This window comes from Triturus cristatus, chromosome 7, assembly GCF_964204655.1.
Source record: "Triturus cristatus chromosome 7, aTriCri1.1, whole genome shotgun sequence".
Classification (NCBI taxonomy): Eukaryota; Metazoa; Chordata; class Amphibia; order Caudata; family Salamandridae; genus Triturus; species Triturus cristatus.
The window spans coordinates 542003400-542020693 of NC_140590.1; the positions used below are offsets into that span (position 1 = coordinate 542003400).

Genomic DNA, 17294 nt, shown 5'->3' on the forward strand with positions numbered 1-17294 from the left:
GTCTCTGACCTGGTGCCTCTACCAACACGTACACTCCAGCAGAGTCTCTATTATATTTTTGGCTCTGACTCAGAACAAGGAACACACCTGGATGTTATTGATAATGGTGACGATGGGGATGGATCCTCTGTCCCCAATACACAGATATTGCCTTCTACATGAATTTGCAAGAGGCCAGTGGGCTTTACACTTCTCCTGAGGTTGGGATTGACTCTCCACTTGGACCACGTAAGGAAGAAAATGCCTCCTTTCAGTGGTGCTCTGGAGGGCAGCTGAGTTTCTGGATTTATAGCTGCCTTCATGCGAGACAAAAAAGAACGTCTTGAGACTATTCCAGAGGGCTGGCGTATAAACAGAGACAATCTCCCCAACCACCACAACAGTCACTCCAGTCCTTAGAGTGTGGATGTGGGTCTGGCAAGCAGTCAATGGGCCAGTAGGGACATCAGTCCTCCCATTCCACTTCCCCTGCTGCAACAGCAATCAAATCACTTCAGTTTGCCTTTAGTGGTGCATGCCCATCCTGAAGGATTCATGATTTACCTCAAGGGTGGTGATCCATCACGTCTGACAGGTGGGTCTTCTAACACATTCAACATGACTATGCCCTGTCTTTTCTTTTATGCCCCTCCAAAGATTCTCTCCATCGAGCACATTTTAGATGAGCACCTGTCCATTCTACTTCAAGATGTTTGAGCATTACTCTCCAAAGGTGCTATCGAGTGGGTGCCACACTCGGAAAGAGGAGAGGATTATAAGTAACTCTCACTATTTCTGTGTTCTGAAGAAGGATGGGGTCTCAGGCTAATTTTGGAGCTTTGGCCTCTGAATGTCTTCCTGCGGAAGGACAAATTCAGAATGCTCATGCTGGCCCAGATCCTGTCTGCCCTAGACCTTGGTGGTTGGATGGTGTCCTTCGACCCGCAGGATGTGTATTTTCACATACCCATCCTGCAATCCCACTGATTGTATCTGCGGTTCAAGGTAGGCCAATAGCTTTTTGAGTTCTCATTGCTTCCCTTCTGCCTTGCCAGCACCCATTGGGTGTTCACAAAAGTGATGGCGGTAGTAGTTGACCACCTTCGGAGTTGAGGATTAAAGTTTTTCCCTATCTCGAAAATTGGCTTTGAAGACACGCTTGCCACAGTCAATCTTAGACCACCTCCAGACGATGGCGAACTATCAATGAGCCAAAATCACACCTGACTCCTTTGCAGAGCCTTCCATTAATTGAACCTGTATTAGACACAGTGCAGGACTTAGTCTTCCCTTCCCCGCCATGAGTCTAGGACATTTGTGCTATGATCCTAATGTTTCAGCCTCGGTCCTGGATCACTTGAGAACAGCTATGAGGCTTCTTGGCCTCTTAACCGCCTGCATTCTCTTTGTAAACTATGCCAGGTGGCGCATGCAGGCTATGCAATGGAGTCTGAAGTTTCAGTGTGCCCAGCATCAAGGAAATCTGACAGATGTCATTAAAATCTCGCAGGAGACCACTCACAATCTTGAGTGCTGACTGTTCAACCGAAATATGTCCAGCAGCAGGCTCCTCTATCTTCCTCACCCGGAGCTGACAGTGATGACAGATGTATCCCGGCTGGGCTGGGATGGTGATTGGAGATCAGAGGGCTCTAGTGTCTGTCATAAGCCTGACTCCACATCATTATGCTGGAATTGCAGGTCAGTCGTCTGACTCTGAGGGCCTTTCTGCCACCCATCAACGGAAGACTGTTGCAAATTCTTGCCGCCATGTCGTATTGCAACAAAGAGGGCAGAGCAGGGTCCTGTGCAAGGAGGCTCTGCGTCTCTAGAGTTGGTTGAAACACCAGGACATTTCCGTGATCGCAAACCTCGGAGCATCCCTAAATGCCAGAGTTGACAAGCTGAGCAGGCGGCATCTGGCAGATCATGAGTGGCGTTGTCATTCCGAAACAGCACATGGCATCATCCAACAGTGTGGAGTGACCCAGCTAGATATTTTTTCCACCAAGGATAATGCGCAATGTTGAAGGTTTTGTATGATGGTGTTTCTACAACACCTGCTGGGTGATGCATTCTGTCTTGAAGGGAACATGGGACTCCTGTATGCCTTTCTGTCCATGGCTCTCCTGCCCGAAATATTAAAAGGATCAGGAACAACCTGCCCAAGTCACTCTAGTAGCTCTGGATTGGGTCAGGAGAGTGTAGTACCTGGAACTTCTGTTTACCACTTTGTGAGGTTCTCTGTTGCAGCAACAGGGCAGGGTCCTCCACCTGAATCTGCGCAATCTACACCTGTGTACTTGGAGATTGAGCAGCAGCAACTGACTGCGTTTGATCTGCCAGTTGAAGTTGGATGTCGTTCTCAGAGCCAGGTGGCCTGCCATTAAGTCCACGTCATAGCTGCTGCGGTTTCCGATTGGTTATCTGTGACATTTCCATGGTTTTAATGCTTTTATGAGTGACATTCAACTACAAATGAGTGGCACTTAGAGTGGCATTCTGTCGCACATAAAAGCAAGCAATCAAGTGCATTGAAAGAGCTAAAATACAAGAAACTTCAAACTTTTGAGCAGTGAGAGGTTCTAAAAATAATGTGAAACTAATGCAAAACTCCTGAAGTCACTAACCTAAAAGCTCTTTCTAAGATGACCATTCTATAAAACAACTGCGCACCATCGTTCATCCCAATTAAAACTCAGCTTGAAAACATTTTGCAGGGGGCCAGACACCAGCAGTTGTTCAGTAACTGCTGCACCAGCTAGTGTAGAATTGCTGTGAGTCCCGCACCACAGAGCTGAAGTAGGGCATCACATGAGCAGAGCATGTCATATGTACCTTTCAGGGGGCTGACTTGATGTCAGATGTACCCTTGAGGATGGGGCGGCAGCTGTCCTGGCCGGAAGGTAGGGGGGAGGGAGAGAGGGAAGCGGGAAGAGGTCCAAGGCAAGGAAAAAGAAAACTGCCAGCCATGTCCATATATGCTATATATATGTGTGTGTTTTGCATACGTCAGACTCTGTCCATTTAAGCTTGCTGCAGGAATTTTTTTTTTATCTGAAAATAAAGAGCACTTCAACCCAGCCTACCTACCTAGCCCGACAGGCCCACAAACAGACACAAAATCATCCCACACAGTGACCTTACATGCCGTCTCGACACTAGATTGCACTGTCGGCTGAACGCCAACGAAACAGAAAGCTGCAGCCTGCAACCTCTGTGTCTCTGGGGGCAAATCACCATAGTCTCACCCGTACCCAGCATACGCTTACAAAAAAGTGACACAGCTGGAGTACGAGGCCATTTTCAGCTTCATTGAAGCACAGAATCTACAGGGAAACATTTCACCTACCGAGATATACTTCGGCCACCCATATTAGGCTAGAATTTGTTCTAGCCAAACAATCAATAGGTAGAAGAGCAGCATCTTCTGTTTCCAGTCTGTGGAAAGGAACTCAATAAATCATAACGTTTGGCTGGAGATTAACAAGCCCCTCTCAGCAACTGGAAAATACCTCAAAGACTCCATCGACTTGCTTGGACTAGCTCAATTATAGTCCGCAACACCCACTCCGAAGAATAACTAGCAACATTTCGAACTTAATCTCATCCCTAGAGGACAAGGCATCCCTTGAGAAGGGTGCCCAAACATGAATGGTACTAAACAGCTATAAATTGATAAAACCACGAGTCCTCATGTAGGTGAGACAATTTTGTTACAAGGAACATTGGGACCTCTTAATTCAGACCCCAGCTCAATTCAAGGAGGACCCCTTTCTGCTGTCCTGCACCACAAACCAGTGTTCCTGGACTTGACTGCTTGGCTGCCTCAGACCTAGAGTTGGAATCTCGGGAGGTACCACCTATTTGCAGAAAGATCCTACCAGCTGCCATAGCTACTTCCATGATTACAACTCCCTCATTGAAATGGAAAAGGTTTTTATTTGGGTGCAAGAAATAGCAAAGACCCTCTCACCGTGCATCCACTTGACATACTACCTTACCTGCTAAACTTAGCCGAGTCTAGATTTTGTTGTATAGCCATCAACCTCCATTTGACAGCTAATTCTGGATATTTATGAATCCCTTTTTTCGCTGTCTTTATTTTCCACTAGAGTGGTGAAAGTATTCATGCTGGGTCTATGCTGCACTTATCCAGCTCTCGTCAAGAGTTTGCCGTGTGGGAATAAAATATGGTAGCAGGCAAACTCATCAGTAAGCAATTTGAGACTCTGTATAGAGTTTCCCTGTAAATATTATCATAGAAGACAGCTTTCTTATTAGCAATAATATCACCACGAAGAATTTGAGAAATTCAACCTTTTTCAATTAAACCACATACGTTAGATTTGATAAAAATAAGGTAACATTGTCTACCAATCCAAAGTTTATTCCTAAAATGCGGACATCTCTTCACCTGAATGAAAAGATTAATTTCCAACCTTCTCCAACAACCATCTAAAATGGCTGAGCAAGCGTTACACTCACTTGACATCAAGAGATGGTGACAATTTTATATTGACTGAATATCAAATGGGTAGTTGTTTGGTTCGTATAAAAGTTCAAACAAAAGCTGACGTTTATCGAAGCAGGGCATATCCGAATGGCTTACTTCTCATAAATCATATTTTCATGTCAGAGCTGGCAGACAGTGGAGACAAAAAAGTTGGGGTGTAATACAATAAGCATAGCAGCAACAGCTGCTCTGTTTGCTGGTGTGCCTTACTCGGCATTTAGTGTGCCCCACCTGGATGTTAACCCACACCATCGGCAGAACTATTGTGCAGATGTCCAATTGTCAACTGAGATATTAGTCAGCCAGATGGTGTTGCGCAGCCTTTTCTGTTAAGGTAAGTCTCATTTCCGCCTATTCTTTTTTATTTTTAAACAAACTTTATTGCCTTTTACATATGCTTCCATCATCGCTGCATCAGCATTACATGTTTTCATTTTGCATTATCTGCTTATCCTTTATTACATAGCTCTCCAACATGTCAGTCATATTTGCACTATTGTTATCTCTAGTGCCATAATTCTGGTTGCTATTCATATTCTTACTCAACCCCCCTCCCCGCCCCCCACTGAAGCTTATATCCATCTACCCCCCAACCCCCCGCACTGCTGTCTTCTATGGTCGCAGGATGAGTCCTTCAGATCACTTCTGCTGTCCCCTGTTATGTGGTTCTGTTTTGTTCGGTTGCTCCCTTCCGGTCCCCCCACTCCCTCAGTTCTTAGGCTTCTAAGGGTCCTCATCCCCTGGTGCCTGCTCTGTTCTTCCCTCCTGATTCTGCCTCAGGGGACACCCCTGTCGTGATGGTCCTACAGGGGTAGTTGCTTCAGACCCGTGATCATTGCTCCTCATTTCTTCCACCAGCACCTCCCATGCGTGAGCCCTCCAACCTGTCCAGACCCCTTCTCGCATTTCTGAGCAAGATCCTGCCCTCGCACCCTGCCCATTTCTCTAACTCTCACTTCCATCTATGTATGCTGGGGCCATTCTGCGCCTTCCATCGACTCATACTTTCCCGCTTCGCCAGTATGCAGGCGAGGTCCTGAAACTTATCAGTGACTTTAGTCTTAGCTGTGTGGGGGAACAGGTTGAGTAGGATATGTTCCGATGTGCAGGGTACTATCCATTCTGTTATCCTAGCCGTCTCCCTTGTTACCTCTTACCAATATTGCATTAGGGACTGGCAGCTCCACATTATATGGATGAAATTCGCCCCTCTTTCTCTACTTCTTGGGCATTCTGCATCTTCCCTGTGGAAGAACCGGTTTATACGTTCCGGTGTAATGTATGCTCGGTGTAACATGTAAAAGCTAATTAGACTGAAGCGTGCGTTTCTGGACACTTTCGTTGTTCTCCCAGTCCTTGTCTTCTAATGGTCTGCCTATGTCTTCCACCCACCGAGTCCTCAACATGTCCAGCGGCTGTACAGAGTCTCGCCCTATGGCCCTGTATAAGCATGTGATGGCCTTTATGGTACCCCCTGCCAGGCCTATGTATTCGCAGGTGGCATGTCGTGGTGGCTCAGTCTCGCCCGAGCCCCAGTGTCGCCGCGTTGCCCCCGTTACTGCCCTTGTGACTGCCCCATAGAGTAGAAAGTGTCCCTGTGGGATGTCCCAATCTGTACTGAACTCTTCAAAAGGGAGTAGCTCCCCATCTCTGTATAGGTCCCCTACCCTCGTGGCTTCAGCCTGTTCACAATCTTCTATCCTCCTCCATTGACCTCCATGCGGAAGTGCCCCTAGGAGTGTCAGTGGCATTTCCGGTGAGTATGGGCGCCGTGTCCTAGCCTTCTGCAGGCACCTGCCCCAGCATCGGCGTATCGCCTTATGTTCGTTGTTTTGGGCCTGCTGTGCTTTCACAGTCCCCGCAGGGTACGGAAACCATTCATCCTGTCCGGGGCAAATGGAGGCGTCCCCCTGTCTGGTGTCGGGCTCCCTACCACCCACTGTGTGAATCTCTGCAATTGCCCTGCCAAATAATATACCCCCATGTCAGGCAGGGCGAGACCCCCTTCTGACTGTGTCCTTTTTAGCATGGTTAGGGCTACCCTCCTTCTGCACGTCCCCCATATAAATGCGGAGATGGAGGAGTCCAGTTCTCGGAATCATTCCCCTGGTATCCAAACCAGCAGTGTGGTAAAAAAGTATAGTAACCTGGGGAGAGCCACCATTTTTAATAGGGAGATCCGGCCGGCTACCAAGAGGGGGAGTTTTCCTCCAAAATATCATGTTGTCCTTGAGCGATCGTAGTGCTCCCCCCACATTTCCCTCCTGCACGTCCACCATGGAGTGGAAAACCTTCACTCCCATATACCTAAAGCATCGGGCTCCCATTGCAGTTCACCAAGTCCCTCTGGTGGTGGTGTGCCCACCTCTATTGGAAACAGTCAGGACTTCTGCCAGCTAATACGCAGCCCGAGGCGGTACCAAACTCCTCCATCATGTTCTTCGCCCCACTCAGCTCCCCCTCCGCGTTTTTTAGGAAGAGCAGAAGATCGTCAGCATACAGCGCTATGTAGTGCATTTGCTTTCCCAGCTGGAGGCCTCTGTATCCTTCGCCGGACCGCGTCCTACATGCTAGTGGCTCTACGGCCAGTGCAAACAGCAATGAGGAGAGGGGACACCCCTGGCGTGTGCTCCTCTCTACCCGGTACAGCTCCAATATTGTGCGTCCCGTGCGGACCCTCGCCACCTGGTCGGCATACAGCAGTCACACCCACCGTATAAATCCCTCCCCGACCCCCATTTGTGCTAGGACTGCGTAGAGGAACCCCCATTCCAGGCTGTCAAAGGCCTTCTCTATATCTATTGCGAAGATCGCACCCTCCCGCTCTTCCACCGTACCCAGCTCTATGATGGAACGTAGGCGTTGTATGTTCAGGGTTGAGTTTCTGCTTGGTAAGCACCCCGCCTGGTCCTGGTGCACCAGGGATGTCATATGTGGGAGTAACCTTGTTGCCAACTGTTTGCTTAGGATCTTGAAGTCGAGGTTCACCATTCGCCGTACATTCAAGGGGGGACTTATCGGGCTTAAGCGGTGAAATTACTTCCCGAGTAGTGTTGACCTCTCTCCCCAGTCTCTGCATACATCTCTACTAGCCTGGGGGCTAACTCCTCCACATAAGCTGCGTAAAACTCTTTAGGGGGTCCAACCGTGCCCGGGGTCTTCCCTCTTGCCAGCTCCTTCCACCCTGATTTCATGTTCCGATATTTCTGCCCCTAACTGATCTGCATCCTCCGCTGATAGGGTGTGGAGTGGGAGCTCCGACAGGCATTCCTATATCTCACCTTCCCTCCTATGCCCAGAGCTCTTGTAAAGTTCTTCATAGTAGCCATGAAATCTATTGTTAATGCCATCTTGCCTGTATAGTGGGTGCCCTGCCTGATTGCTATTTCAATTATGGTATTCCCCCTTCGAGTGGGGTTGGCAAGCCATGCCAACAGTGTGCCCACCTTATCCCTCTCTGCGTGGGTCCTATCTGTGTATGCTTTAAAGTCTAAACACCTCAACCGTTCCTCCTGCACAGCTACCTCTTCCTTCGCCTCCAGTAACTCCTGACGTAGTTTGGAGTGTTGCAGGGGCCTGAGTTCAATCTCCCTCAGTGCTCGGTCTGCCCTTTCAACTTCTGTGTGCAACGTCCTCTGTACTCCGATAGACGTTGCAATGCACCATTCCCTGATTACTGCCTTAAAGGCCTCCCATTCCGTCACCCTGGGGTCAGTGGAATGGGCATTATCAGCAAAGTATGTTGCAATATGACCCCTAATCTCATGCAAGAACACCTGGTACTCCAGGGCCTCGGGCTTGAGGCGCCATGTAGGGAGGGGCTGCTGCTGTGTTCCCCATTGCAGCCTAGTCAATATCAGTTTTCCGCCTATTCTTTATAATTACTGCTTTAAAAACCATAAATCAAGCATGTGAATCTATAAAAAAAATCCAGAACTGCCGAAGAAAAAGTTACTTATCTGCACCATTGGTATCTTTCATAGATTCACATGCATCTACCCTCGTCCCACTCATAAAGCTAAACATCTGGTAGGTGGAGCCTCAGAGGAGGGTTGTAATCTGGAGCCCCTTCACCTGATTAGGCAGACTTCCAGGCAATGAAGAGGTGCATTGGCTAAGTGTGGTCTATGAATGTTTGTACATTTGTTTTCAATGTGAGTGGCTGTATTGAAATTAAACATTGACTACCGGCATGATAATTTAAGCATGTGAATCTAAGAAAGATTCCAATTACGCACAACAGTATCAGAGGATATGATATGTAATATTTACTCCCACTACTTTTTTGTCAAAGAAAAGGAGATCAAAAGAATAATGTAAAAAGTGCATCCTATACTAGGCCTGAAGACAGCAAACCAATAGATCGGTTACTGGATGTTCGCTTTGCACCAGACTTTGCTCGATTACAAAGTGAATGAATGTATTTTAAACACTTAGAATATGGCGATTTTCAGATATTAGCTGCTACCCTAAGTCCAATGTTTCCCTCCCATTGAAAATATACGGTGTTCCATTTGGTTTTCTTGAGTGTTCAATTCGTCTTTCTGTAAAGGATACAGTATGTCAAGGTAATATGAAAGTAGATTATAAATCCAGCCTTATTTAATTTGTCCATTTCCCTGTCACAGCACTGTATATTTTGTTGTTATTTGTAACATACGTACGCACTTTTATTGTCTCCGGTTGCATCGATCCCACTTAATCTTTAGCGCCATCTGCCCTATCACTAGAATTACTCCCTTTTTTAGGTCGAATCTGGGCAACGCATGCGCCGGTCTGCTCTGCGAGGCATGCTGTATTATGTATGCACTTGCAAATCCGCCCTATCTCCTCCCATATTTTTTATTAGCTTGTGTCATTGACCATTGTAAATGCTGGCTTCTGATTCGGTAATCGGCTTGTTAGTCACTCCTTAGTACTGCCTTGTCTTCATTTGTAACCTCCCATGAGGACTGGCCCTTTTACTTCTGTTGTTACACCGTCTGTGTTATTTAGTCTGTAAGCACTATTTCTTTAGTGAGTTTTGTCTTAAAGCAGGCACGACGTGGTTTGCAGCAACATGCAGCGCGCCATGCGAGCTTTCACTTTCCTTAGCAGCTGGGGCAATGGCGGCTGCTTCTTTGGAATGCCATAGGTCTAGGAGGTTTAGGAAAGTTTGAGCTGTTGGCATCGTAAATGGCAGTAGCTTAAACTCTTGCAAATGCGACACCTATTGCTTTACAAATATTTTTGGGGTCGTTTGTTTCCAAGCGCACCATGCTGCGCTTGCCCTTAATAGAGGCCACGCCCCTTTCTTTAGACGCGGTTTGTCTAAAGAAAGGGGCGTGACCTCTATTAAGGGCAAGCATGGCATGGGGCACTTGGAAACAAACAATATTTGCAAATTAATAGTTCTCACATTTGCGAGAATTTAAGCTATTGACATTTACAGTGCCAATAGCTCAGTCTCATAAATGTGAGACCTATTGCATTGCAAATGCTTGTCTTTTCCAGTTATTTTCCCTCTCACTAGAATGACCCCCTTTTCTTTTCCAGTTCCTTTTTTCCATTTCTCTCATTTTGGGCCTCACCATACCCGCAGTAATATCATCCTTTGCATTTAATTCATGTTCTAAATGTGATATGAAGTCGACGCGCCAAGGACAATATTGTGTACTTACTGTGTAAATCAATAACATTTTACCTGTCACCCCGGGAATTCACATCGCTGAGCACAATGGAATGCGCTGTTCTTAAATATGTGTGAATCCTGAATTGTAACTGACGCGACCCAGGCCAAGCACCAAGCACCTACCGGAGAAGTAGAACGGCGGATCTTTGGCGGGGCACCCACGCTGTTTGTCTCCCCCGCTGCCCTGACGACATCGAGGGCCGCGGTGGGGGGAGACTACAGCTCCCGTGAGCCTTTACTGCCACGCCCCATTCCAGGTGATTGCGCGCCCGGAGGCGCTTTAAAATCAGCGGCTCCCTCCGCGACGCGGGACGCGCGCGGGCGGCGCCGGGCTGAGCCCGGGCAGAGGGCGGGCCGTCTGTGGCCGTCCGGGGTCGCTGGAGGTCGGGCCGGGCAACCCCTCTTGGCCTCTCTAAAAGTTGGTGCCCAATCGGAAGTCATCGCTAAGTTCGTGAGTAAAGTATACGTTGTGCCTGGGATTTAATTATCTACTGTTGTTCAGTATACTCAAAACATTTATCGGAAAATGGGGAAAAAAGCTCCACCTGTGCTTAAACCTAGTCGTAAGCAACTAACATCTCCCTCAACTGCTACTGTCCCCACCCCGTTGCCTAGTTTGACTGCAATTGATAAAATGCTGCAGAGGACGATCGGCGTTGTGGCTTCTGCCATCCAAAGCACCGAAAGACGCCTCTCGCTCCCACCAAGCACGCAATTACCTTTGCTGCAGGACAATACACTGGATTCCCTGGTGGCCACATCGGACATAACATCCTACGCGGGGCTACCAGGCACTGATTCAAATGTGAATTGTATAATCCTGGACAGTGTATCCCCTAATCATTGCACAATGGAAAATAGACTATCACAAACACCGTCCATGTCACGATCAAGTGTTAATAGAATCACTGATACATCCCTAATTAATGAGCAGGAAGGGATAGAATTATGCCCAGACACGGACGTATCAACCACAGATAAAGAAAAAAGTGATAGTACACCAGCACGAACTAGGGGTCAAAAAGCAAGAAAACAAAAAGCAAAGCGGAAACAGAAACACTTAGAGTCACTAGCAGATAAATGTAGAGAGAATGGTGGACGCCCTCAATTGAGTAGGCCTTTTTCTCCTGTAGTACAAAACCATACTCACAGTGAGGTGCACTTGGGCAAAAATAATGAACAAAGCTCATTAACTAATGCAATGCCGGGTAATGAAGATTTTTGGGGGAGACTGGAGACCTTAATAACTACTCTCTTAGGACCTATTAGTCAACAAGTCCTTAATATTGACAAGAGGCTGAAGGCATTAGATGACCATGTGTTGAAATTAGGCACAGGGTGTAATTCTATAATTTCAACACACCATGTTGCATCTAACACTAATACACAAAAACTACAACACACTATGGCCAATAAGAAAAGTGTAGTGGAGACTAATGCCTCTCCCTCCACATCCAAACTGAGTAGAAGTAAAGGTCAATCAAACACAGAATCCTTATCCAGACAGGCATTAGACACGAAAACTACAACAACAGTTAGTTCGGGAGTAAGGGAGAAACCCACTGACACAAACAACAGGCCAGTAACGAGGCAAGTGCAGGATGTTAACCAAGATCACCCAACAGATAAGTCCGATATAATTGAAGTGATTAGTAAGAGACAGATTCCGGCCCGCATTAGTTTGCCCCCAGATTGCGGCCCATATGTTTTGATTTTAGCTAATGTCCCAAAATTGGAGGAAACCAAAGAGGAAAATTACACAAGCTTAAGAAATAGAACTCTCCACTGGCTTTCTGCAAACTGTAATTTCCCAATGGAAGGAGCAGGGGAAATTATTCATACACAGAGAGTAGGGTGGGTGGGCCCATTGAGGAAAAATTTTGAAGGAGATTGCATCATTATAAATTTTAGATCTCCACAATGGGTGCAATCTACACTCTCAAAAGCCCCACTGCCCTCACCCTGGGAATTTAACACTACTCTGCTTCCTCTTGGGTACTTTTATAGACATTTAATTGACCTTCATTCTAATCCTGGGATTAACTTTTTAACAGATCAACCGGGCATGAATCGTAACATTGCCAATGGCTATGAACACCCTTACCAAGAGTTTAATACTAATTTTAGGAACGGTCGTTCACTAGGCCATCGGATTATACCCCCACCATATCAATTGCCATATTTACCTCTCCCCACTCCCTCCTATCCCAACCCAAGGGAGAGACCTTACGTAAGGCCTAAACAAAACTTTAACATGCCCCAGAACGAGCCAAGGTATATATACAATATACCAACGCACAATCGTTTTGAACACGCTCTCTCCAATTTGGAATGTCAAGATTGACTGGGGAAAAGAAATAGGGGGTGTGAGGATGTACTAATTACTGTTAAGGAAAATCCCTCTGATGTACAATACAATGAGATTGTGACAATGGCACCACGCATTGTTTTGACTATGTCCCCAGTTACACATGAGAACATAACTACTCCATCAATTCAACCTAAGCAGCCTAGTGGCTATAATACCTCTTGTGCCCTAAAACGCCCCAAATTGTCCATCCTTAGTTGGAACGTTGCTGGGTTGGAACCAAGATTGCTCGACCCTCAATGGATCAAGCTATTGGATAACAAAGATATTGTTATGTTCCAGGAGACATGGGCTGTCAGCAATTTATTTATCGAGGGCTACCACTGTTTTAGCGTAACCTCAAAGAAGTCCATTTTTGGCCGTGCAGTGGGAGGATTATTTATAGGTGTTAGTACATTGGTGGGAGGTACCATTAAAGACCTATCAGAAGGGAATCCGAACATTCAGGTCCTTGAGCTGAAACTTAAACCCAGGATTTTTATAATTAATTTTTATAATAACGACTTTTATTCCACACCCAACACAAACTATATAGCCCTCTCTAAGACTCTAAGAAAATTGGAAACAAACCTGGAATCAGAGGGGGGGATAGGGATCCTAATCGGCGGAGATTTTAATGCTAAATTATCAAAGAAGTCTTGGACCGAGGACACTAACAATATCACGGACCAAGCTGAAAAAAGGGGGCTTGAAATAGCAAAATTATTGAGTGAACACACCCTTGGAAATGCCATGGAAGTATCTTTAACATCTGACATGGACTATGTCCCCACGTTTAGGGGGCGCGATTGTTGCTCAACTATTGATTTTATCTTTATGTCCCCCGATTTGCTGGACCGTGTATTGGAATCCAAGGTGATAAAAACATCTTTTGGTGATCATAACCCCCTCACAGTTACTTTGCACTTAGGCTCCCGCCCTGTATATTCGAAATCTATTGGTGCAAGAGACATTACACCATCAGGTGACGGTCTGCGGCTGAAATGGAGGGGGATTGATAGCGGAGCTATTTTAGAAAATGTGCAGAATGATCATTCCGATTTAATTAATTCTTGTCTATTTTTGAACGGAGATAATAATAGAATAATCTCTGACTTTGGCAAATTGTGTTTAGTGATTAAAAAATTGTTGTCAGTCCCACTACCAAAAATAGCGAAAGAACCGAGATGGTTTGACTCGACTTGTTCTAAGGCAAATAGGGATCTACGTAAAGCATTGTCTTCTAACCCAAGGTGTATACTAGAGGTACAGCTGGCCAGGAAAAACTACAAGCTAAAAACAACTGAAAGGAAGGCTGCGCTGCTGATAGAACAGTGGGAAACATTGGTCGCGAGTGCAAATTTGAAGAGCAGCGGCCCCTTCTGGTCAGCCGTTAGGAAGACGCGAGATATGGGGAAACAATTGTCCCCAATTAGCTGCAATATTACTAGTAGTAGTTGGGAGGCTCATTTCGCCAAAATATATGCTACCCCCTCTAAGGAAGTAACTATTCCTTCTTTGAGGGTGATATGCAATCTCAAGATTGACCTCCCCGAGATAGTCACAGCCATTAAAGAAAGCCTTGGTAACAAGGCCCCTGGCCCCGATGGGCTTCCTATAGACATTATTAAGTATAACACGGATTTATGGGCACCAATTCTCCTTAATGTTTTCAATAGTCTACCTATGGCGCCAATGCCTGATACTTGGGCGACCAGCACCATAGTTCCCATTTTTAAGAAGGGAGATAGGTCAGACCCAGCCAACTATCGTCCAATCTCGCTATTGGACAATACCTTAAAAATCCTTGGACGAGTTATCTATAATAGGATGATAGAGTAGACTGAAGACACTGACCTACTGGATCCGTGCCAGTTGGGATTCAGGAGTGGCGTAGGCACGGTGGAGCAGTGCCTAAATTTGAAATTGATTATCGATAAGTACAATGTTGCTCGCTCTAGTCCAATCTACCTCGCATTTATGGATCTTTCATCTGCATTCGACCTAGTTAATAGATCCAAATTATGGCTTATGCTTTCTAACTATGGTCTGGACGCAAGTCTTGTTAATTTTCTGGCCTATCTCCACACGGACCTTAAAGCACAAGTTAGGATCGGGTCTGGTGGCGATGTGTCCGGACCCATAAAAATAGGTAGGGGGGTGAGGCAGGGGTGCGTCCTGGCACCTCTGCTATTTATTATTTATATTAATGGTCTTGCCAAAGCCCTGAGACAAGTGACGAGAGATGTTCCAATTATCCAGGGGAATCCACTACCAGTTTTATTATACGCAGATGATGCGGTCATTATGGGCCGCACCCCTAATGCTCTTCGTTTGCTTATTAGAGCATTCGTCCAGCATATGGAGGCACTTGATCTGTGTGTGAATTTTAAAAAATCTTTTATCATGTCTAGCGGACCCGGGAAAAGGAAGCTCAATACGATAAATGTAGGTTCGGATAAATTAGAATCCGTAACCTCCTTTCCATACTTAGGATTGGTTTTCGCTGCGAACGGCTCATGGAGTGGGCATTTTGCCCACGCCATGGGCAAGTTCTCGAAAGCCACCAATTCTATACTGAGCCTCCAACGCCCGAAGAAAATAGGTGCCACTAGGGCCATTTTAAAATTTTTTAAATTACAGTGCATTCCTGTGGCAACATATGGGGCTGAGGTCTGGGGCTCAGGGAGAAATTCAGGGATTCAACGGGAGGAAAATCGTTTTTGTAGAAAAATATTGGGTGCTCCCTTTTCAGCCTCTGAATTCATCTGCCATAAAGAACTAAATCTCCCTTATGTACGTGATTTTATCAGAGCCAGACCAGCCCTATTTTGGATTCGGATTTGGACAAATAACTTTGCGACCCTAACCAAAAACATTATATTGGATTGCCTAAAGTGTGACCACCATATGTCAATACCCTGGTTAGCTGAGGTTTCTAAAACATTATGTGCAGTGGATAAAAGCAATCTTTTCTTAGAACCCACAGGAATTGAGATGAATGATAAGGTCGTAGTCAAACAAGCACTTTATGCACTTTTTAATTCAGAAAGAATGGGGAAGGAGCTATCTAAATCTTCTGTTGCTACATACATGGGGTACGATTTGTGTAGACACCCACTACCATCTTACCTAACTCTCCCCATGTCCAATTGGGAACGATCGCTGCTCTTTCGTTTAAGGGCAGGTTCTGTAAAAACCTTGCTGGCCTTCCCTTTGGGGTATCATCACACAGTAGAATACAATCCTTGCCCATGTGATGGAATTAGCAAACAGAATGACATTCACTTCCTATTCTTCTGCAAATTTTATTTAAAATATATTAACTGGTTTTTAACTCCCTATTTTAGGAAATTAAGACCCCTTTCACTGGGGGAATCATGTTCATTATTATTTTCCCTGGATACAGATGAACTAATTTTTCGCACCAGCACTTTTCTGAGATTAATAGTACACGCACGCAAAACGATGGAAAATCCCTGAAAACTATTTATGTTAGTTGTATATTTGTAAATGAATTACTGTGATTGTGGTGTTTTTATGGATTGTAATACTGTATAAATGTGTTGTTTTTCTTTGTTGTACTTTTATGGATTTTATGAAATTCGAATAAAGGTCTTTTGAATTGAATTTGAAAATATGTGTGATGGTGTTGTACTGTGGCCACTCTTGTTCTCTAAAGGCCGGTGCGTCATTGACTCACGTCTCCTATTCTTGCCCCTACAGGACCGGGACTTTCTTGAGGACGAGCAGCATTTCCTGGACTCATTGAAGAAGTCTGCGTACATTTCCACCTCACAGACCGCCTGAATCAAGAGGCCTAGGCGCCCCACTACCCATGTGCCATCTAGCCTGTCCTCAGTGGGAGTTGATGTACATTCACATTTTACCCCCAATAAATGTATTTGAAAAGGTAACCAGAGTTTCATATATTGATTTTTGATTTTTTTTATGGTCGTTTTTAGGAAAACCTTGTTTGTACTCTCTCCATTGATGCCACCTCATTTAATTTTTTTTTATAACTGACAGGAGTTTTGTGGAGAACAGTGTCAAAAGTGTCCAAATAAATGTTCAATAACATGTGTTTTCTCTTTGTTGGAAATCTTTTTATATTCTGCTCGTTTTCTATATCAGACTTTATAATAAAATAATGCCTTTTTAACATTGTGTCTGTGCTATTATTTACTTTTACGAACTTGACCTAAACACGCGTCTTCCAGTAGTCAGTCAACATTTAGGCAGAGCCTGATGGGATACAAAAAGGACACCTGGGCACTAGCAGCTTTGGGAAACTTCACCGCCTAGTGAGCGGCAGCATGAATGGAGCTGCCGACTCCTTTCTGAGGCACATCAAGACTAGACTCTGGGTGAAGCCGGAAGAAGAGAGGGGCGGACTGGGGTCCAGCAGGTAGTCGAGAATGGGAGACAAGAAGGTCAGACAGAGTTGGCACATGGGACACAGATAATTGGTTGGGAGAGAGAACAGCAATGCAGAGAGCAGTGGCACCTGTCCACATAGTAGGACCAGTGTACTGGTGTCTTTTTACACAACACAACGGTGAGGATGCAGTATATTCATGCAACTGGGAAGCGCACTTTCGAATGCGTATTCACAACTCCTCACTGATTTCCTGTGCGATCCTGGGTCATTCGTATCCTTTTTGTCAGGTTTCACACTCAGGCAGTAAGTGCAGTGCTCCCAGAGGATTGGCTGGATGACCCCATATCTGTAGCCGGACAGGTAGTCTGCTCTCTAAAGCCTGAAATGGTATATTGTTTGC

General features: G+C 45.6%; 1 protein-coding gene across 4 annotated transcripts in view; it reads left to right on the forward strand.

Annotated features, from left to right (window-relative positions):
* FBF1 (Fas binding factor 1) overlaps nucleotides 1–16675 on the forward strand; it is a 612463-nt gene extending 595788 nt beyond the window's left edge. For all 4 annotated transcript variants that reach the window (XM_085616959.1, XM_085616957.1, XM_085616961.1 and 1 more), the window contains one exon: nucleotides 16240–16675. In XM_085616959.1, the coding sequence (XP_085473085.1) occupies nucleotides 16240–16323 (84 nt within the window). In that variant the 3' untranslated portion in view covers nucleotides 16324–16675. The remainder of the gene's footprint in view (nucleotides 1–16239) is intronic.
* Nucleotides 16676–17294: the final 619 nt, after the last annotated feature.